At 32.1% G+C, this 21,095-nt stretch overlaps 1 protein-coding gene across 1 annotated transcript; it reads right to left on the bottom strand.

The window, feature by feature from the left end:
• Window positions 1–8,510: 8,510 nt before the first annotated feature.
• LOC140060744 (steroid hormone receptor ERR1-like) lies at window positions 8,511–20,276 on the bottom strand. Its single transcript, XM_072107080.1, has 7 exons — window positions 20,014–20,276; window positions 18,715–19,146; window positions 18,366–18,482; window positions 16,031–16,138; window positions 14,103–14,270; window positions 11,409–11,684; window positions 8,511–10,793 (listed from the first exon to the last, which is right to left on the bottom strand). The coding sequence occupies exons 2-7, from the start codon at window positions 19,124–19,126 to the stop codon at window positions 10,537–10,539; spliced, it is 1,338 nt and encodes a 445-aa protein (XP_071963181.1). The 5' UTR covers window positions 19,127–19,146; window positions 20,014–20,276; the 3' UTR covers window positions 8,511–10,536.
• Window positions 20,277–21,095: the final 819 nt, after the last annotated feature.

The following is a 21,095-nucleotide window of genomic DNA, read 5'->3' as shown; positions in this document are numbered from 1 at the left end:
GAGAATAATAAAATAATAAATAAATTAATTTAAAAAACTGTGAATCAATAAACCGAATTATACATATTTTATGAGGAAAACTATAATGTTAGGAGAGTGTATAAGGAAGGCCTACTGATTGCAGAATTCCATACAACTTGAAAGTTTTGTATACAATTACCCACAAGAAAATAGCAATAACAGTAACGATTTTGAACCAGCTGTAAATATTCTTCAAACTGATTTGCTTATTTGAAATGCAATATATAATTACCACAAAAATACCATCTACTAAATTTATCCCATTTGTTTACTACAAAATATTATGTTTATTGCGTCTATCACGAAAACCGGTATAGGCTACAGTACCTATTCTGAAAACTGGTTACGTCATTCTAAGTCGTTATATAATACTGACAGATCATAAACTGTTTACTTTATTACGGAAATCAGACCTTTCAAAAAATCCTTCAAAGGTAACCTAGAGAACAACTCATCGACAAAATATAATTGGACAAGGATAAATAATACAGAAATACATGTAGTGATGCCTAATACATACAGTACTTTTAATTGTATTTCACATACGTGGTACGGTAACGTTAAACATATTGAAAGATTGCCTTTAACTAGGTGGGACCCGTATATTTGATGTTGACGGTTACCGTATCTGGTAATCATTGTAGGCCTGATTATTGTTTCGGAAGTTTACTTCTTATTCTAAGAAAACCCTGGTACAAATTAATTAGAATGGGGATCGATGATTGGTTGGCATGAAGAAAACATTCTGTACGATTGGGTATGTTGCTATGGCTAGGCTAGGCTAGGCTAGGCTAGGCTAACTTAGATAGAAAAAGCGTGGGCTCAAGTTCGGAAAATATTATAGCACATTCACAAGGAAGATTAAAAGGTTAAGTGTTTGAACACACCAGGAATAAACCGGGACTTTGAATTTTTCCTTTCAAGAAAATAATTGAATTGGAAACAAAGTTAAGAAAAAGGGTTTACTGGAAATGTGTAAGTCTAGCTTTTACTGTTCTTAAAATGGAAAACAAGAAACTGTTAGGCCTACTATCACTTGTAAAATAAGATAATACGGTAGTACCACAATTAACGCAAAACTTAGTCTAATAGGAATGCCAAGTTAAATTAGTTAGTAGAGAATGGCCAAACGCCAAGAATAAGAAAGGAAGGCACATTAGCACATAACAGCTTAATATACTTTGATGAGCTATTTCGACACTATCTTAACATTACCCAGAACTGAATATACACAGAAATAAGTATGTTTCAAAAAGTGTAAACAGCTTTGTCAACAAAAGAGAAAGTGATACTTTGTATTATAGATTGTATATTGTTTGTTAATAACGTATTTATAATTTCACAAGATTAGGATATCTTAAATTCATCAATGTAAATGTTAATATACATTTTAAATATCAATTTAGGCCTATCTTCCTTATAACGTATAAGAAGCATGAGGTACGGTAATTACTTGCAAAGTAAGTTAACATTTTGTTGTATCAACAACATGTATGTTTGTAAGAAGTAATGAAAAAAAAAGAGAAAAAGAGTGGAAATAATAAAGGTGGGTTGTTCCCACAAAAGACAAGAAAAAAACAACATGTATGTGATTAGATTGTAACCAATACATCCACAGGAAACTATAGATTTTCCACAATGTATACTTTAAACGTTACTTAGGTTTAATTTAAACTGAATTGAATATAAATTTCACTTAAGAGTTGCATGAACCCCATGGCTACACGCACTACTTGTAGTTGCATGCGTAGTTGTGCAAATGCAGCCCCTGGCGTGCCAAAATGAACATTCAGTAATTTAAATTAAATTAAATTATGGATGAACAGCACTTAAAATGCAACGAAATTAGTTAAAAAATATCACATATACGGTTATGGATTGTAGTAGATTAGGCCTACAGTATTATTAACAAACTTTCAACTTCAAACAAATGATACAAATATAGACATGAAAACACTGTCTCAATTAACTGCAGAAAAATGCTATATAAAAAGACAGTTGTTGGTAAATTTGAACAGATATCAATGCTAGTCATTTTTGTTACTTTGACACTAATGATCCTGTCCGAGTCTTGGTCACCAGACTTCGCGACTCATGGTGATTAGAGGCCTAGAAATACTAATAATACATATTCCCGACGATGTGAACGTCAGTCAAAATATAAGTCATTAAATGATATTAACCGGATATTTGAAAATCTATCCTGACCTCTTCATAAGGTATGTTATTTCTTTAGATAATTCGATAGCAAACACATTTAGATGAAAAGAAAATGAATGAACAGAACATTTAGAACATATATTTTTGTCAAATTTAAACCAGATTTAGGAATAATATTTACATATATTCATAATTTAAACTATAATTTTATCATAAGAGTTAAATTGCATGGACTTTTTAGATATTTATGTTAAAACTCATTTTAAATATAATATCAAGCTTAGCTTGTCCGTCACGTAATAGGTCTAGATTATATCTTTGTAGGAGATCTATCTAAAAGATAACACTCTTTAAAGTGTATTGCTATTTATAAAGAAAATATGGCAATCTGCCATATTACGTAGAATATCATATATTTCGTTATCAATAAACAATGTTTGGGGGAATTTTGATGAATAATGACTAAACGAGCAGGAGAAAATCTGTCAGAGAAAGTTAGCCTTTTCGAAATACTTTTTTTTTTATAAATGTGAATCATACATTTGAATACTGCAATACTTCAATACGGTAATATAGATTGTATTTTTCCTTTTTGTTAATACTATTTTCTGTCGAGGAAAAAACTTGTTTTGTCTGGAACGAATAAAAGCTAGATTTTGATTTGCTTTGAATATTTTATACTGACAACCCATGAATTTGCAATTTATGTTCAAATTAAATTATATGTCAGTCTATCATGCTTTTATATTACAACATACACTAGTTGATTATTTATATCGTACAGGAATTTAATATTAATTCACATTACATTAAACCTATGATTAAGGAAATTGTTGTTAAACTTTTTTGTCTGAAAGATTTTGAGAGTACAAAGATATATAACCAAATGGTTAATGAATTTACTTCCCACTTTGGGACCTTATAAAACAGCTAAATTTGGCAATGTTATATTATTGTATCATGTTTAGGGAAGAACCACAATCGTTCCCCTGTTTCATCGATCATTCATTTCCGAAACATTACCCAAAATTCAATCAACCTTCTAGATTGAAATCGTTTTAAACAGATATGATGGAAGAGTAATTATGTTTATTAGCTTAATATCTCTGGTTGTCTCCTTCTATTTCCAGCTTTTTAAACTTCAACACTGATATTCTAAATGATTTTCCTGTTTTCAAACCGATTGATTATAAGAATTCATTTTCCAGAAATACAATACTTACTGAATAAGTTTTTAACTTACATAATTTAATTTAAAAGAATCTAGAATTACATTTTTACATACATACAAATTATGCATTAAATAACAACAAATAGAAATTGAATACTAATACAACTTGCATAAAACACGTTAATAGTAGACAACAATGTAGTTACTGCAGTAAATGCAGTAGAATAATTTTAACAAAACAAGTTCATTCCATTCATTCATGGTCAAAAACAAAAATGGCTTGAAATGTGTGTGCATTACTGCAAATATGCAGAAAACGATAAAATACACCAAATCACTGGGCAAAAAATGGACAAAAATTGACAGTGATAAATGAGAATTTGTTTCCATGTAATTGATGGATTTAAGTACAATAAAGTTTAAGTAGGCTATTCTTAAGTATTCTATATATACAGTATATAAAGTATCTTTCTTTTGAAATCTCACATATGTAACCTATGTGGTTCATTGGAAAACTAAACGACTGATATCCTAAAGGAAAGGCAATTATTCATAAAAAAAAAAACAAACATAAAACTTTATTAAGGACTGTGAAAGTAGAACGTTTGCTTATATCCGGATGGAATTCAATTTTTTTTTCATACCGGCCTGCGACATTCTCGAACAAGTACACAAAAAAAAAACTTTCATATTTAAAAAGAATTTTAACTGAGACTTGAGTTGAATGCTATATAAAATAGCCAATATAATATGTGATAATGCACGAGAGATCATCATCATAATGTGATAGTGCCCGAAAGATCATTCAACTATCCCACGCATTTCTTTTTGACCGCGCACACAAAAGAAAACACACACATAATGATCACATAGAAGTATACCACGATACACCATATTTACTAATAAGAAGGAAAGATCAGTTAGAAAGAATACAACTTTAAAATGCATGTTTAAATCACAATATTTAATTTAAAAAAAGACAAAGGTCTCCCTTGTGTTTACATAAATACTGAAAAAAACTGTAAAATTGTAACTTTTGGCTCTAATCTTTGCCCTACAGCTGTTTTGGATGACCATATTTAAACCTTGAATTGAAAGTTAACGTAAAAACGTAAAATTGTGATAAGAGTCTGCTCAAATCTTTAACAGAGAAGTGTCGGCTGAAATCTTGACCAGAGAAGGCCAAAATCTGGAATAGTGTTGACAAAATCATTACCAGGGTGGTGAAAACAAAAACCGTGACAGGCTCGGAAAACCTCATACAATGAATCATGCCTATAGAGGTAATTATACAATTACAGTTTTAGAAATTGATGTTTTTATCAAATATTATTGTGAAAAAATTCATAAAACCACGTGTTTCCGTTTAAAATATAGGCCTATGTAGGCCTAGTTATGGATGAAGATGATACTGAGGCAGCTGGTGATATTTTATTAATAGTAATTATTAGTACCATTGTACTAAAACGACATTGACATAATAGTCTCGTGGCCACTTGTTTCATTTACTTTGACATTTAGGACATGGACCAAGTCCAACAATGATTCATACGGTAAGGTGAGGTGTGCTTGCCTGACGTGCTTGACACAACCGTTTTAAACGCAGGCTTGCACTAACAACAAACAGAACAACGGGTAATTATGGTCAGAGAATGTAGGCCTAATAATAACTGCAGATATTTTAATTTCTATGGGATGTAGGGCTAAAATATCGAAGCAGAAAGTTTGTCTTAAGAACACTAATAGAGGATATGATTTTGGAGACTACTTAACGGTTGCAGTGATGCTTCTGCAAACCTACTAAATTCGCCAAGAGCAGATAATAGCAATATTAATGGGTAGACATTTTACTACATATCTTTTCTGATGTAAAATAAAATGTTTACATCAAATGTTAAGGGGGATGTAGGGGCTGAAATAAGGAAGTTGTGACCAGTCACCCGGTACAGAACTGGTGACCTAATGTTGCGTGGAAGGATGATACATATACTTTTAGCAAGAAAATGCAATTAAAAAATGAATCGGTTCACTAAGGACACTTTGCAAGCTTACTCATCAGTGTACTGCAGGCCTATGCAATTGGTCTATTTTGGTTTAAAATGAACAAAACACTTTCATTCAATTTATAACATAATTACTTTTAACTTATAGAGATAGGTCTTTAGAATCAGGAGAGGACACGTGCCTATATTTTAATTGCTTACTTAAATTGTAAATTATTTTGGATTATCATAACTTAATTGTTATAGGCCTAAGTATATTTTTTCTCTCTTTGTACATTGGTGAGAACTACAGCGATAACTCTAGATTTAAGAATAACCATCCTACAGTACTGACGTAACATATTCGGACAGAACTGGTTTTTACTAATCCACAGAGCTTATCCTACAGTTGCAACTCACAACGACCACATGTTTTTAATGATAAACGAAATGGCAGATTAATGATATTGATTACGTTTAGGCCTAAAACTCTACGAAACATAGAATGCCAAAAACAGTGACAATATTTAGTTTCACCAAGTACTTCAATCAATTACTACAAAGGTTGATAACATTAGTTGAAAGATGTTGGATTCTGATCCTATAATTCCAACACAAATTCCTTACTTTTGATAACTTACACTTTTCGATCTGGAACACTTCCAATACAAGATATGAAGCATGTGTTTATCGCAATTATTACGAAAAACAATAATATGTCATTGCCAACAAAATTTTCTTTGCATCAGTTTCTATTTGCATCTATTTCTGTGTCATGAGCATTCATGCTCTAAATTATTTCTTTTTCTTACAATTAAATTTAAAAAATAAATACCGTAATAATATATCTTGCACAAAATTCGATGCGATTCCTGTTTTGATGCTTTTAGCGAATGAACGAAGTCCGAATTAATTTCTTTTTATTTCAATTTAAAAGAAATATTGCAACCTACACGATGTATCATGTATATTTAAAGTTTAGTTATCGGTTAATATAAGTAAGTTAAGCTAAATTACAGGTTAAGTTAAGGTATCGTATAGTTACCGTTAAGTTAATTTAAGCTATGAGTTACCAATTAAGATAGTAACCGATAATAAGCTACCCACCTCTCATCCCCCGGCACAGCGCGTACACTTGAGTCATTTTTAGTCACTTTTAAATGTTTTAAACATCTTTACATCGTCACTCTGTTTTTAACCTCTCGCTGCAGTTAAGTTAAGCGAAGTTTACCGATTAAATTAACTACAATTATAAAATGAGAATAGGCTAACATGACATAAAAAGACTAGCAAATGGAAATAAACATTATCAGGAAGACAAAACATTAACTATACGTTAAATCAACGAACATTAAATTATCTGAAGCAAACCAACCAATGTGCAATCTTTGACAAAATAGCTGAATCATTTACTAGATTGTGTAAAACAAACATTGAGCTTTTTTCATACCAAGTACACACAGGCTCCTATCATTAACAGGACGGAAGTACGCATAATTAGTCACTAAAACTAAGCAACTTATTCTTACACCAATAAACAAACCTAGGCCTGTTCTTTTTCTTTGATTGGACACAAATAACTGACACTGAAAAACGACTTTGAACGTACCTAAATTTAAACTAATCTAATTAGACCTTGACTGTTAATGAATTAATTAGGATTGGAGGATTAATGGCAGGCAAAAGATTTATAATGAAGAACGGCGAAAATGTATATTCTCTTTCAGTAAGAAGGTTATGACAAAACATTAAGTTCTTAGAGTAAGTAATTAAAACCTACTTTCCCCTAGTATTTTTTCAAGAAAGTTATCATATTAACATTGATTTTTTTTAACCCTAAGGAAGCATTTGAGTGAAAAATTGGGATGATTACAATTTGATTTGTGTAATATGTAGGTCTATTCTAATTTGAATATGAGATATATTGACACAGTTTTGCAAACGACCGTTGGCAAAGTTCAGTAGGATCCTCACACCCATCACAATTCAACGCATCATGAAATACACACAAAAGTTCACAAAATGAGGCTATCTAACAAAATGCTAAAAGTACGAAAGTGCACATTAAATTGCTTAGCAGACTGACTCACCAACAACAATTATCCGGTTTAAATTGGCTGATAATGTGTAATTAACGCATAAAATATTGAAGTTATAAAGTCGTGTTAGATTTTCAGTTAGGCCTATACTAATTGGTAATTAATTGCCTGATAAACAATTACGATTTACGAAATCCAAAATAAAAAGTTAGGATGTAGGATAATATTGAATTCTGAAGCCCGGGACAGATTATAAGGCTATAGCCTAACTGTTGATCAAATCTCTAGAGTTCTCCTTGAGGAATATATTTGGTTGTATTCCTAAAATGGAAGTAAACCTTGTAATGAACTCGCACTAGAAATAAAATATAATATATATTTCCATAAGCCAGACACTGAGCCGGGAAGTTTTTCTTTATCTTTGTCGGTTCAAGTCCACCTGCTCAAAGGCAGGTATTACTTGCAATAATTATGCCGTGATAGAAATTGGACGTCAAAGATTACAGGATTGTTCTCCAAGATATTGTTTCGCGATGGGAAATGAGGTCAAAATTAAGGGAGCGAATGATAATAGGTCTACAAGGAGTTGAACAAGGATGCTATAGAGTCCTACTTTCAAAATCTCCCCAATCAAATTCGCCCCCTGTGCAGTTAATGTAATCATGGAGGTACCTCCATGATGTAATGCACGACAGTAATATGCAATGTGTAGGTCATCATTTCAACGAGTAATGAAGCTTAGTTTGCAGATGGTTTACACTATAGCAAACGTTGCTACATTTTTTTGCAAGCCTCGGAGTTTGCGTAGACTTCTGCAAACTTATTTTCTGCTGTTTGTTAAAGTTGGTCTACACTAGCAAACTTTGGATGCGGAGTTTGTCAAGGTTTTCAAACAAATGTTTACCAATATAGACTAAAAATATAGGCTTAAAATACAAAAGTGTAATTCATTTTGAGAGATAACATAAACTGGATCTATTAGTATTAGCTACTGTATTTTAAACATCGATTTTCTTACTGATTTTTTTAATTTTTATTTTATTTCAACAATATTAATAGGGCTGGTCCATCCATTCGACCCTCATTAGGTAAGCTCATAAAGCCTATAGAAGCCAAATATGTTCTTATATGTTCTTAGGCGGAGTTTGTTAAAAAAATGTACAAATTTACGATAAATTGATTTCGAGGATTCAGGATTAATGAAGATTTTACCACTGCAAGTTATGGAATTACAACACGAAACACACTGAAAACTCATTAAACTTTCAAGCTCATTTTAATATTAATATATAAATCAAACATTTCTTATAATTAGAATAATATAAAGATTTTATGAATATAAAAATATGTATTCTGTAAGTGATTCTATTCATTGACATTTAGTTGCATCCCTAATACCGTATACATCCATAGTTACACCAGGGAAGTGAAATGTCCTTGGTTACACAGATATGTACAATCGAAATGGAATGCCGAATGGTTACATTCTTTGATTTTAAAACTAAATAACCTTTGTTCTTTAAACAATTACTGTGCTATCAATTCATTATTGCGTTTGTGATAATCTATATATTTATTCATTATATAATCTAACATTTAAAATGCGGAATACGTAATATGAAATCAATAAAACTTAATATATACATAAAATTCTAAAAATATATACATATTTAACGAAATATTTGAATTTACATTCACAAAAAAAAAATGTTCAGTAAAGACCATTTTCAAATTGGATTCGTTCAATTGATAATGACTATAAGAATGATATTGATAAAGATAATGATATTGATAACGATGATAATAATTTATAATAAGAATGATAAAGATAGAATGCATTCATAAAGGTAATGCTACTGATACAGCAGACGATAAAAATATGATATGATACTGATAAAGATGATATTGATGAAAAAAGTATTGATAAAAAGAATATTCATAACGATAATGGTAAGAATGATATTGATAAAGATAAGAATATATTAATAAATATGCTAATTAATGGTATTGATAAAGATAGAAATTTTGATAATGATGATATGGATGATATGAAGAATGATAAGCATGGTACTGATAAAGATTATGATATGCATTTTGTAACTTATTTAGTTGAGTTAAAACAAAGTTGGGATACATCTAATGGAGTTTCAGACTTTCAGAAAAATAGACAACCTAAACTGCAACAATAGTGAAATAAATAAAAGTATACGAAAAGAAAAAAGAATCGCCAAAAATACTCTCGAATGACCCAACATTAAACCACTGGCGCTTTCATAGTTTAGTAAGCTCTTTCTGTTAAGCCTCTAGATGATATATATATATATTTGTTATTTCAATACACCTGATTGTATTCTTACACATCACGTGTATAGTAGATATTAGTAGCAGAGAGTGTTGTAAATTCTTCAAAATTATTGCTTACAATACGTTTTGTATAAAAATAATGCTGACAAGTAATATGTAGCAAGTTCTGTATCACATTCCAATTACCGAAAGCTGATTGAACAAATGCAGCAAAATGGTATCGCCACAATACCTCAAAGGTACCAACGAATTTGTAGAAGTCTTCAATTCTTCATTTTAATTCCAAAACGATAACTCACTAAAATAACAGCTCTCTTTAACATATATTCCTTGATTTCTTGACTCGACATCTAATATGCAAATCACAAATTCAAATTCATCAAAATAGTACTCTAAGCAAACGCATATCCAAGTAAAATTCAATAAAATCGTAACCCAGCATTTAAGAACTTTAAAAGATGTATGTATATAAAAATTTAATAAAAAATTAAAGTTCGAATATCATAAAATGTTCAAACTAAATATAGAATTAGTACACCTTTCTTTTTGGACACCACTACTCAGGGGACAACTTTCCGTGTGTTAAAACCTAATTAGGGGACAACCCTATTAAGAGGACATTTTGCTAAGTATAAAAAATATCCACTTAGTAGAAGTTCTACTGTATTTTAAAAGTTCTTCCAATTTCGTAATAGATAATATGAAAAAAAAACCATACATTGACTGGGTGTCTTTTTAGTTATTGCTTTCTCCAGCATAATAGTCTAATCTGAAATTGTAACATTTTTATGATACTTCAAGTTAATTTCAAATGTAATTTTTATAAATATTTTTTCAAATTTAGGGGAAAACACATCTTTTAAATGCAATCATGCTTAGCCTCCATCATTTCTCTGAACAGTTCACGCATTGGTACGTTGCGTTCCACAAAGTTTTTACTGAAATGTTTGATAGAATCGTTTGAGAGTTGTCGAAATCCTGGAAGCATTGTTATGAGTTTCATTTCACGCCGTGCACAAGTGGCGGGATAGTTCGTTTGAATAAATTCATGTAGTGCGTCATAAATTCTTAATTCTAATTGTTCAAGACCGGATGTACAAACGACATCAGTTGCATCTGGAAAGAGAAAAACATTTTACAAAAATTATTAATCTTCTTTTTTTTAACTTTAGGGGAAAACAGTTAAAGCTGTTGCCTACTGTACATCAACATTCATACAAATACTAAGCTTACATCTTATGTATATTTTGTTGTGTAACACATGGAGTTTAAGAAATTACGGCAGCCATTTTCTTTTGAGCAAAGTCAGTGCATGGCTTTGGCTGGACCTTATTTATGGCCATTTATAATGAATATTGAATACTATTGAGTATTATTAACAAATTGTATGCAGAATACAATTTTTAAAATCTTAATTGAGCTACTGTATATGTAAAGATTTTATATAAAACTGAAATTGGATTTTACCAATCACTCTTGTCGCTATTTTTGACTGATCTGGCCTGATTATGCCATACACACTGTACGTTCACAAGAAATGTATTATCTCTTCCGCAATATAAACAAAATATGAACTCAAATTTGTTCACAAATGAATAAGCAAAAGCCCACAGTTTTAAATATGTTTGTCTGTGTGACATGCATGATTACAAAAAATTCCATGCAAAATTTGAACGCAACCTAGCATGCAAATAATATAAAGTATTTGTTGTAATTTAATAGAGGGCATACCTGCATTGACGAGTGCTATTGCTTTTAACAATACGTATTCTTCTTTTTGAATATCCATTTCTCGCATTCTCCTCACGAGATACAAACAACGATCGGCTAAAGAATCAAAACCGTTTAATTTGGAATCTGCTCGTGACATGATGAAATTCTCTGTGAATAAGATTCTGTCAGGATTCGTGAGATGTATGGAGCGATATAAAAGACCAATTATCAAGATCTCCATCCACGCTCCCTGCAGCAAACTCATTTGATCTGTCATAGGTAATTGTCTAAAACCTTAGAAGAGGAACACACAATTAATTTAACAGAAGATAATTTTGTTTTTTTCAAATTAAGTCATATACAAGGCTGATATTAATTATAGTAAAGTAGGTATGTCCTTAACTCTGTCATACAATAATGACTAAAGAACAACCTAGGTCAGGTCAATTGATGTGTCATCGGCCGGCCGCCATCTACACCTGGGAACCTTTAAACCCGAGGTGAGATTTCAAATTAAGTCATATACAAGGCTTATATTAATTCAAGTAAAGTAGGTATGTCCTTAACTGTGTCATACAATAATGACTAAAGACCAACCTAGGTCAGGTCAATTGATGTGTCATTGGTCGCCTCCTGAACCTGTAAACCCTCAAACCCGAGGTTAGGAGCAAGGAAATGGGTCACAATATTTCCGTATGCATACAATGAGTTAACATGAGTCGTCGGTTGTCGTACATCAAAAGCTCCCTAATAAAAAAACTTGAGAAAAGCCAAACTGCGGAATAAATATGGCTTGTACGTGCATACGGACAGTGGGTCCCAATATTTTCGTATGCATACAATGAGTTAACATGAGTCGTCGGTCGTCGTACATCAAAAGCTCCCTAATAAAAAAACTTGTGAAAAGCCAAACTGCGGAATAAATATGGCTTGTACGTGCATACGGACAGTGGGTCCCAATATTTTCGTATGCATACAATGAGTTAACATGAGTCGTCGGTTGTCGTACATCAAAAGCTCCCTAATAAAAAAACTTGTGAAAAGCCAAACTGCGGAATAAATATGGCTTGTACGTGCATACGGACATAGGTCCCAATATTTCCGTATGCATACAATGAGTTAACATGAGTCGTCGGTTGTCGTACATCAAAAGCTCCCTAATAAAAAAACTTGAGAAAAGCCAAACTGCGGAATAAATATGGCTTGTACGTGCATACGGACAGTGGGTCCCAATATTTTCGTATGCATACAATGAGTTAACATGAGTCGTCGGTTGTCGTACATCAAAAGCTTCCTAATAAAAAAACTTGAGAAAAGCCAAACTGCGGAATAAATATGGCTTGTACGTGCATACGGACAGTGGGTCCCAATATTTTCGTATGCATACAATGAGTTAACATGAGTCGTCGGTCGTCGTACATCAAAAGCTCCCTAATAAAAAAACTCGTGAAAAGCCAAACTGCGGAAAAAATATGGCTTGTACGTGCATACGGACATAGGTCCCAATATTTCCGTATGCATACAATGAGTTAACATGAGTCGTCGGTTGTCGTACATCAAAAGCTCCCTAATAAAAAAACTTGTGAAAAGCCAAACTGCGGAATAAATATGGCTTGTACGTGCATACGGACATAGGTCCCAATATTTCCGTATGCATACAATGAGTTAACATGAGTCGTCGGTTGTCGTACATCAAAAGCTCCCTAATAAAAAAACTTGAGAAAAGCCAAACTGCGGAATAAATATGGCTTGTACATGCATACGGACAGTGGGTCCCAATATTTTCGTATGCATACAATGAGTTAACATGAGTCGTCGGTTGTCGTACATCAAAAGCTCCCTAATAAAAAAACTTGAGAAAAGCCAAACTGCGGAATAAATATGGCTTGTACGTGCATACGGACAGTGGGTCCCAATATTTTCGTATGCATACAATGAGTTAACATGAGTCGTCGGTCGTCGTACATCAAAAGCTCCCTAATAAAAAAAAACTCGTGAAAAGCCAAACTGCGGAATAAATATGGCTTGTACGTGCGCATCCAATGAACCCCAACCAAAGTACTGTATGAGAATAATAAATAAATATTACGTTCATCCTATTTATTGGGTAAAAAGGAGCACTGCAGAGTAATAATGATCCCGATCGTCACTACTCAACATACTACGGTTTAATAGACTCAAATCACATATTCTAAAACACTCCTCTAATGCAAAATGTAAGTAATTTTCAATTAAATGACATTTGCGAAATACTCTATAAAACTCTATAATAAAAGTTTTTATATACAATGCTACATTTTCAAACAGCCAACGGTACATTTAACCACATTTTTGCCGATTTTGATTTTAGCTTTCTGTTCTATATATTTACTACAAAACAACCATTTTATGGAATTTAATTTGTTATTGTACCGTTCATAGAAAGATAGAATAGAAAAATACTGCTAATCTGTATGTCAAGTTCCAACGCAATTGAATGCAAGTCGTGGAATTAACATCCTGAAGCACAAAGCTACACACTGTGGTCGCACAAGTAAATTAAAATCGTCATGCTATTACTGCTGACCTTTGAAAGGGCACTTTGGTAATAGCGAGATTCGTTCGCTACAGTCATGATACTTATTATTAACGTGTAATTTTGTTGTCAGTATGTCTGTTGTTACCACCTATTTACTGTCATTAGAAAAAATACATTTCTCGTTAGAGCCTTACCTGGGATTTTCTTAGCCCAGTTAACTGTAAATTTTAAATCTTTATCGGCAATATCGGCAACAATTTTAACAGCTCTATATGTAGGGTCCTTACTATCTATGTTAGGGTCAACATCTAATTTGACTATTGGAGCATCTATCCGCAACAATAACTGAGTCAATTCGTTTACTGAAAAAAATAAAATATTTACATATATAAATAATAATTGAAATATGTTTAACTTTGTAAATATTATGGTAATTGTTATAAACTAGATGGTAGGTGGTGCCCACAAATGGTTCTCGAATACATAATAATTTCAGCGTTAAAAAACTGGCGATTTCAAATGTACGTACCGCAGGACAATAATACATGTCGTTTACAGGAAAGAATAAACAGACACTGTGATTTATGTACTGTAAAATTAGTACCCTGGGAATTACTTCCGAAAGAGAAACTTGTCACAAAATGAGACCAATTGTTTAAGTCAAATTTAAACAAACTTAATTTGTGTTTTGTATGTAACATTAGGGTTGAGGGATGGGGAAGAGGATGGGTGCAAAGAGGAACAATTTTTAAATATATTCTTTATCCATTTAGTAACGAAATATTAATTGTTTTCATGTTTTACAAATAATATACCAATAAACACAGTAAAACATTGCGATTTAATACTTTGTTGAAACTATCACCGTCATAGTCGATTGAAATAGTACAGTACATGTAACGATACATCACTACACGACGTGTATATGTTTATATAATGTAAAATTTGTGAAAACCACCTCTATTCGGGGAAAATCATAAATTCGATTTAATCGTCAATAAATATTAAATTATCTAACTCAACTTAATTAGTAGGCCTAATGGTTTTCAATTGTTTCTTAGAGCCAATTCATACTTAAGTTGGTTCCTACCCTACCCACCAAAGTTGTTCTGCGTTTAGGGCATGTGATGTACCGTAGGCCTATCCTCTACTGGTTTTACAACGCTACTCATGCCAGGGTGATGATGTGGGTGGTTTAACTGCAATAATAAAGATGTGTAGGGCCTACATAATATACGGCGAGTGAAAACGCTAGCTCATTATCCGTTAAAAAAAATTTTATATCCAACCTCTGCAGCACAGATTGAAAAAAAAATGGATCGAATTTCTGTTATGAGTATACAGTACTTGCCTTTACGACGCCTGAGGGAATAGACACTTGTGGAACAGAGATTGGAATGTTCCATTCATCGCAAATCAATACATTTGTATAAACGTATATTAAATCTATCAAAATAGTATTTTTTAAATAAAATTGGCCTGTCTTCAACATTATGATGCAGTACTCGAGCTGTTCAACCGGTTTTCAGCTATTAAAAACCATTATCGTAGGAGGAGATAGGAAAATGCGAAGCATCTTCGTATTATTGTCTGCGGGTATTTTTCAAGACGGACATCCATAAGACAGTGTATACCACGATCGAAAAACACCCCTATTTGGGGCAAATCGTTGAACCTAAATTCGTTTTAATCGTCAATAACTAATTACCGAACTCAATTTAATTAGTAAACAGGGTTACATCAGGTGGTTAAAATCAGTACCGACAGTACGAACCAACTTTATATACCATCGAGTAAACATTCTAGAAATAACGCGCGATTTACCGAATTTTGCCCTTACGTAAATTTATATATAGAAGCATATTGTTTGAAATGTCGAGAAGCTTAACAGTTCATTTCAGAACTAAATATATGTGTTGTACTGCAAACTTTATTTATATCAACAATAAATAATAATTTAAATATGTTCAACTTTATATTATATTATGGTAATTGTTATATTGTACTTTTATGAGTTTTTAAGGGTATGCTTTACAGTTAAATTTTAGTGGTTTCTGTAAAGAAAAGGCAAATTTACATATGGATATATATTTTTTTATTTAATTGACGATTGTAAGCTTACATTTTTTGGTTTTTGCCCGTTTACTTGAGGGTGATGGTCCAAAATCGGTTTCTTCCGGTTTCCGTCGGTATTTTTGCCGGCCACCTCGGACTCTATTTGGTCTAACACCTGAAGAAAGACATGAAAAGAATTATTTCAAAAAACATTGTAAGTTTACACTATTTTTTTGCCTTCATTATAGGCCTAAAAATAAATTGCATGCATCATGAGTCTTCCATGGCGCCCCTATTTTAAAATTTAGATTTATGCCCAGTAATAGTAATACAAGACTACACAATTATTTAATAATAGATAAAAGGACCGCTAAAAAAAATATAATTTATTTTTCCATCATTGCATTTGTAAAACGTTCATGTGTATATTATGGTGATTTGTTTTTACTATCATTCTCATCTTCAGCATTTATATTTTTGTTGCATGTATGGTAGATATGGTAAAGCCCTCGTAAAACAAAAATATTTCAAATCCTGAAGGTGATAAAACTATTGTTTGCCGAATACACCACAGCATTAAGGAATTCAGACCTGTAGTTGAAATAAAATTATTATGATTATTCTTTATATTAGTCATATATAATACAATGAAAAAATGAAATAAATTGTCAAAAACATGATGCAATTTGTTTTTGATACTGTAGAAAGATAACTTTCAAAACAATGTAGCTATGACATTGAACTTTGACCCGTAAGTATTGTTTATGGCAAACTTATGTAATCTAAGATGTGATTAAAGACCATAAATCTACTACTACTAGTACTACTGTGCAAAGATATAATGTATGTAATAATATTAGTCATATAAGTTTCTAGACTAGACTTTCTAGACTTATTATGTAATCATAAAACAATACTACTTATTTGACTACTGTGACATTTGGTTAACAATAAGATTATTTACACAGAATTCCATATTTCAAAATAGCAAAACAATATTTATCTACTGTATATAATAAGCAGATAACACATTCATGTCTGCAATAACCATATTTATATTTCTCTGGTATGCTCATTGACCTTTGACCAGTATTTTATAGCTTTTTAAAGATGTATTGTCCCTTGAAAAACAAAAAAATGAAGGTCAAAATATACTAAAATTTTAATTGGCTATATCAAAGTAATATTAAAGTTATTCACTTTAAGTCAAAAATTCGAGCCAAAAACAACAATTTTACGTAATTAACAGCTAAATTAATTTGATTACATTTCGTCTGAAAAATATTCGCGAGCGAATGTAAACAAAGATTTCAAACCATGAGTACGCATTATGCATGATGCTAATTAGGATTGTTTACAACTCGTCATGGTTGAGAAGGTGTTTTCACACAGATCGCGAGGAAGTTTTATGATTATGCATACAGAGTAGCCAAATATTAAAGCGCATTGCATTATGAGATATGTTTTGATTGAAAACTTTGAAGTCAAAGATATTTTAACAAAACAACGTCTGTATTTCAGTTAAATGATTTTTGTTTCGAGTAATTTTTGGTGAAAGTTAATAACTATTATGATACTTCAAAATGACCCACTTTTTTTCGAAATCTTTTTATTTTTTTGGAATTTGACAAAGGGACAATACATCTTTAAATCAAATTTAATGAAATCTAAAATGAGTTGTAATGTAAATAGTTACATACATTAGTGTGATTTTCCAAATTGAAATGCAAAAGATAAGACACTACTTTTAAGTTCAGCACTTAATGTTGCCATCTCTGCTCTCCACCCTCTCCTATTTCAAAATCCTGGACACTGTAGGATGTACTCAGGTACAAGAGGCAAACACGTACACTGGTTTATGGCCCTTAACCCCAAACATGTGTTCTACCACCAGTACCATGGAGGGAGATTTTAATTCAGAGTGTTTTTAAGCCAGAATCAGAATTTGTTATGTCAACATGTGTATTGTGATACAGTAGCAAATAGCTCTATTTCCCATTCTTGTACTTTAATAATAGTAGGACTTCTACTAAGAGTACATGACCCGATCTTAGATTAGTATATTTATTAAATATTACTCATAACTGTTCTTATCTTTACAAAGATTGATAACATTTGTAGTCACTATGGTACTATTTAACCACTGTTCATATCAGTGGCATTGTTGATTTAAGTGTGATAGATAATTAGAGACAAAAAAAAAACATGCCGCCTTTATAAACAATACATACAACATTATCCAAATCTAAATTGAATACTGATAACCTAACATTGGATTGAAATATTTTATTTATGCTGGGCGAACTTGAATGTTGAAGATAAGCCCACTGTACTGATTAAACTAAATTTTTAATAATTGATGTAGTACTGTAGTCTACTATTTGTGAGGAAATGCCTCTTACCCTCAACCAACATGCCCATCTCAATGCACTTCTGGTATCGACATGCTTGGCAGGTCTTTCGCCCCTTCTTTGTGATTTCACAGTTATTATTGGATGGGCAAGCATATTCAATTCTTCCTGTAAAAGATGTGTTTATATCCAATTAAAATTAAATACATTTTATTATATTATAATACAAATGTTTTATCATAATACAAAATGAATCAATGGCATTTGGACAACACATTTCTGTGAAATGAACGAGGGGTAATATATTTTGTCAAGGACACCCCTATTAAGAGGACACTTAAGTGGGTGTACTGTACCTTTAGGGATTCTGTACTAGAAAGCACATCAAATAGATTCTTACCCTGTACAGTCCTTTTAAAGAACGCCTTACATGCTTCGCATGACGCTATCCCATAATGATATCCCGAAGCATAATCTCCACAAACAACGCACAACCTTCTCTTATTCTCAGAATCAATGGGCACGCTCTTCGACGATGCTTTTGTGTGAGATCGTAGCTTCTTCAATGGCTCGGACGCGTGCGAACTGTCTAAGCCTTCTTCACAAACAGGGTACAAGTCGTTCATTTCTGTCTTTGGTGTGAAACCTATTTCTGGTGATCCTATGTGATCATAGTTTATGGACAAACCATCTCCTCTGACTGATCTTTCCACCTCATCTTCACCTGAGGCCGAGCTATTGCAATTCTCATCACTTAGAGTTAAACGTGCACTTATTAGTTCGCTATACACCTCAACAGAAGATGACATCATTTAAAACAACCATAGTCTTCCTAGTTAAAAATAGAAGAAAACGACAAATAAATTGTTTGCACAGATGTTTAATTCTTTACGATTTATGCCACCTAATTCTGTTCCGTGAAAGTTCAGAATAAGTTGGGACATTCAGCTCCACAAATCTCAAAATCCTTGTACACTGTGTCATTTTTCATTACAGTACCAGCCATACCACTACCACCAGTAATGCAGTATAGTACAAAAGTATTACGAATATGGTCCCATTGCATAGCATTCCTTTCAGAGGCTGTATTTACCCCCAAAAAACATCATCTTTAAGCAATGGTGAGTAAAGACGATGGTTATTATTAGTAAAGCCAACCTAAATGCTAATTATAGACGAGTGGTAACGGTAAGCGGTAAATGGTAAGCAGAAAACAAAAGTAAGTTTATGTGCGATTAGAACTACCCTAAAAAGTTTAGTTAGGCCTAGCTAGGCCTACCTTCTTGCATAACTAGTCAAGCTAGATAGACCATACTTTACTATTAGTTTGAGAGAATGTTCTGTGCAGGTATAACATACAAAGACACAGTGTCAGCTTTTTGCACCCTGATCATTGATTGGTAGCTCCATCAGGTAGAAATGCCAACAGGCCTAGGCTAGGCCACTAGGCTTATTAGGGCCTAGGCTATGGCTTAGTTATAGGTGCGAACAAGAAGAAGGAAACGAGGACCTGGTGACCAGGCCTGGGCCTGGCCTAGCTAGCCAGGGCAAGGTGTTTTTCAACTGCAAACCACACTGTTTTAGCTAAAGGCCGAGGCGTATCACAATAATGTGCGTAAAAACGTTATTCTATATTAAGGTTGCATGGGCCTTTCATTTTCATACTAGTTATTTAATAAAGAAAAATCACTGTATTTACCTTGATAAAATCACGATACGTCGTGTCTTTTTGGTGGTTGTTTTTGTACACAATGTTTATTTGACCCGGAAATCTCACAGGAGAGAGGTCATGCATGAATTAATAATTTGCATATTTTCAAAATGCAGAGAAATATAATTGTTGTACCAGTAAATATGGGTTTTAGTAATAATTATACTAGAGAAATGAATAACATTTGGAACTGTTAATGGTACAAGTATTCGGTATTATTTGGTTAATTTTTAATCTTGTTGGTTAGGCTTGACGCTTATAAACTACACAAAACTTACATTCACTACTGATAAGCAGCAACATACAACAACATACATATCCCTGAACATACATACACACATTTTCTTTAAATTTGTCAGGTGTAAAACTAAAATATGCAAATTAATCCAAGAAATATATCAACAAATGACTGAAACAAAAAAACAAAATAATTTTTTATTTTAATATGTTTTTTAACCAACATAATACAATTTTAAATACAGTATTATAGTGAATCTTTTTTTATAAATATGTGCGAATATCTTCATCTGGCACATATTCATTAAAAATTAATCAATTTTAATGTACCTCATATAATTCTTTTTTTTATAAATTAATAGGTAATGAAAAAAGAAATGATAATGATGATTACCACATATAAAATCGTTTGTGGTACTTGGGTACTTATTACAGTATTTGGGTGTTTTGATGGTCTACAGTAAAACCCCTCTGGGACACCCCTATAAAGGCCCATTCACAATAGGACGATAACGATCGACGATAATAGACAATAATTTGCATTTTTCATACATAAAATAAAAGAAATATAAAACCTTTTCATTCTAGAACTATAGAATAACCATCTATGCTTCCTTTGATTAAAATTATATTTTCACACATCCAATCAAATGACGTCATGATTATTAAGAGCAACAATATCGCGACAATACAACGATTTTATTGTTTTTATGTATCAATCATGACGTCATTTGATTGGAATTTAAAAAATATTATTTTTATCAAAGAAAGCATAAATGATTATCCTATAGTCCTAGAACGAAACCCTTTCTAATTTCTTCTGTTACATGTTA

Source organism: Antedon mediterranea, chromosome 10 (assembly GCF_964355755.1).
Source record: "Antedon mediterranea chromosome 10, ecAntMedi1.1, whole genome shotgun sequence".
Lineage (NCBI taxonomy): Eukaryota > Metazoa > Echinodermata > Crinoidea > Comatulida > Antedonidae > Antedon > Antedon mediterranea.
This window is presented reverse-complemented; position numbering and strand designations above follow the sequence as displayed.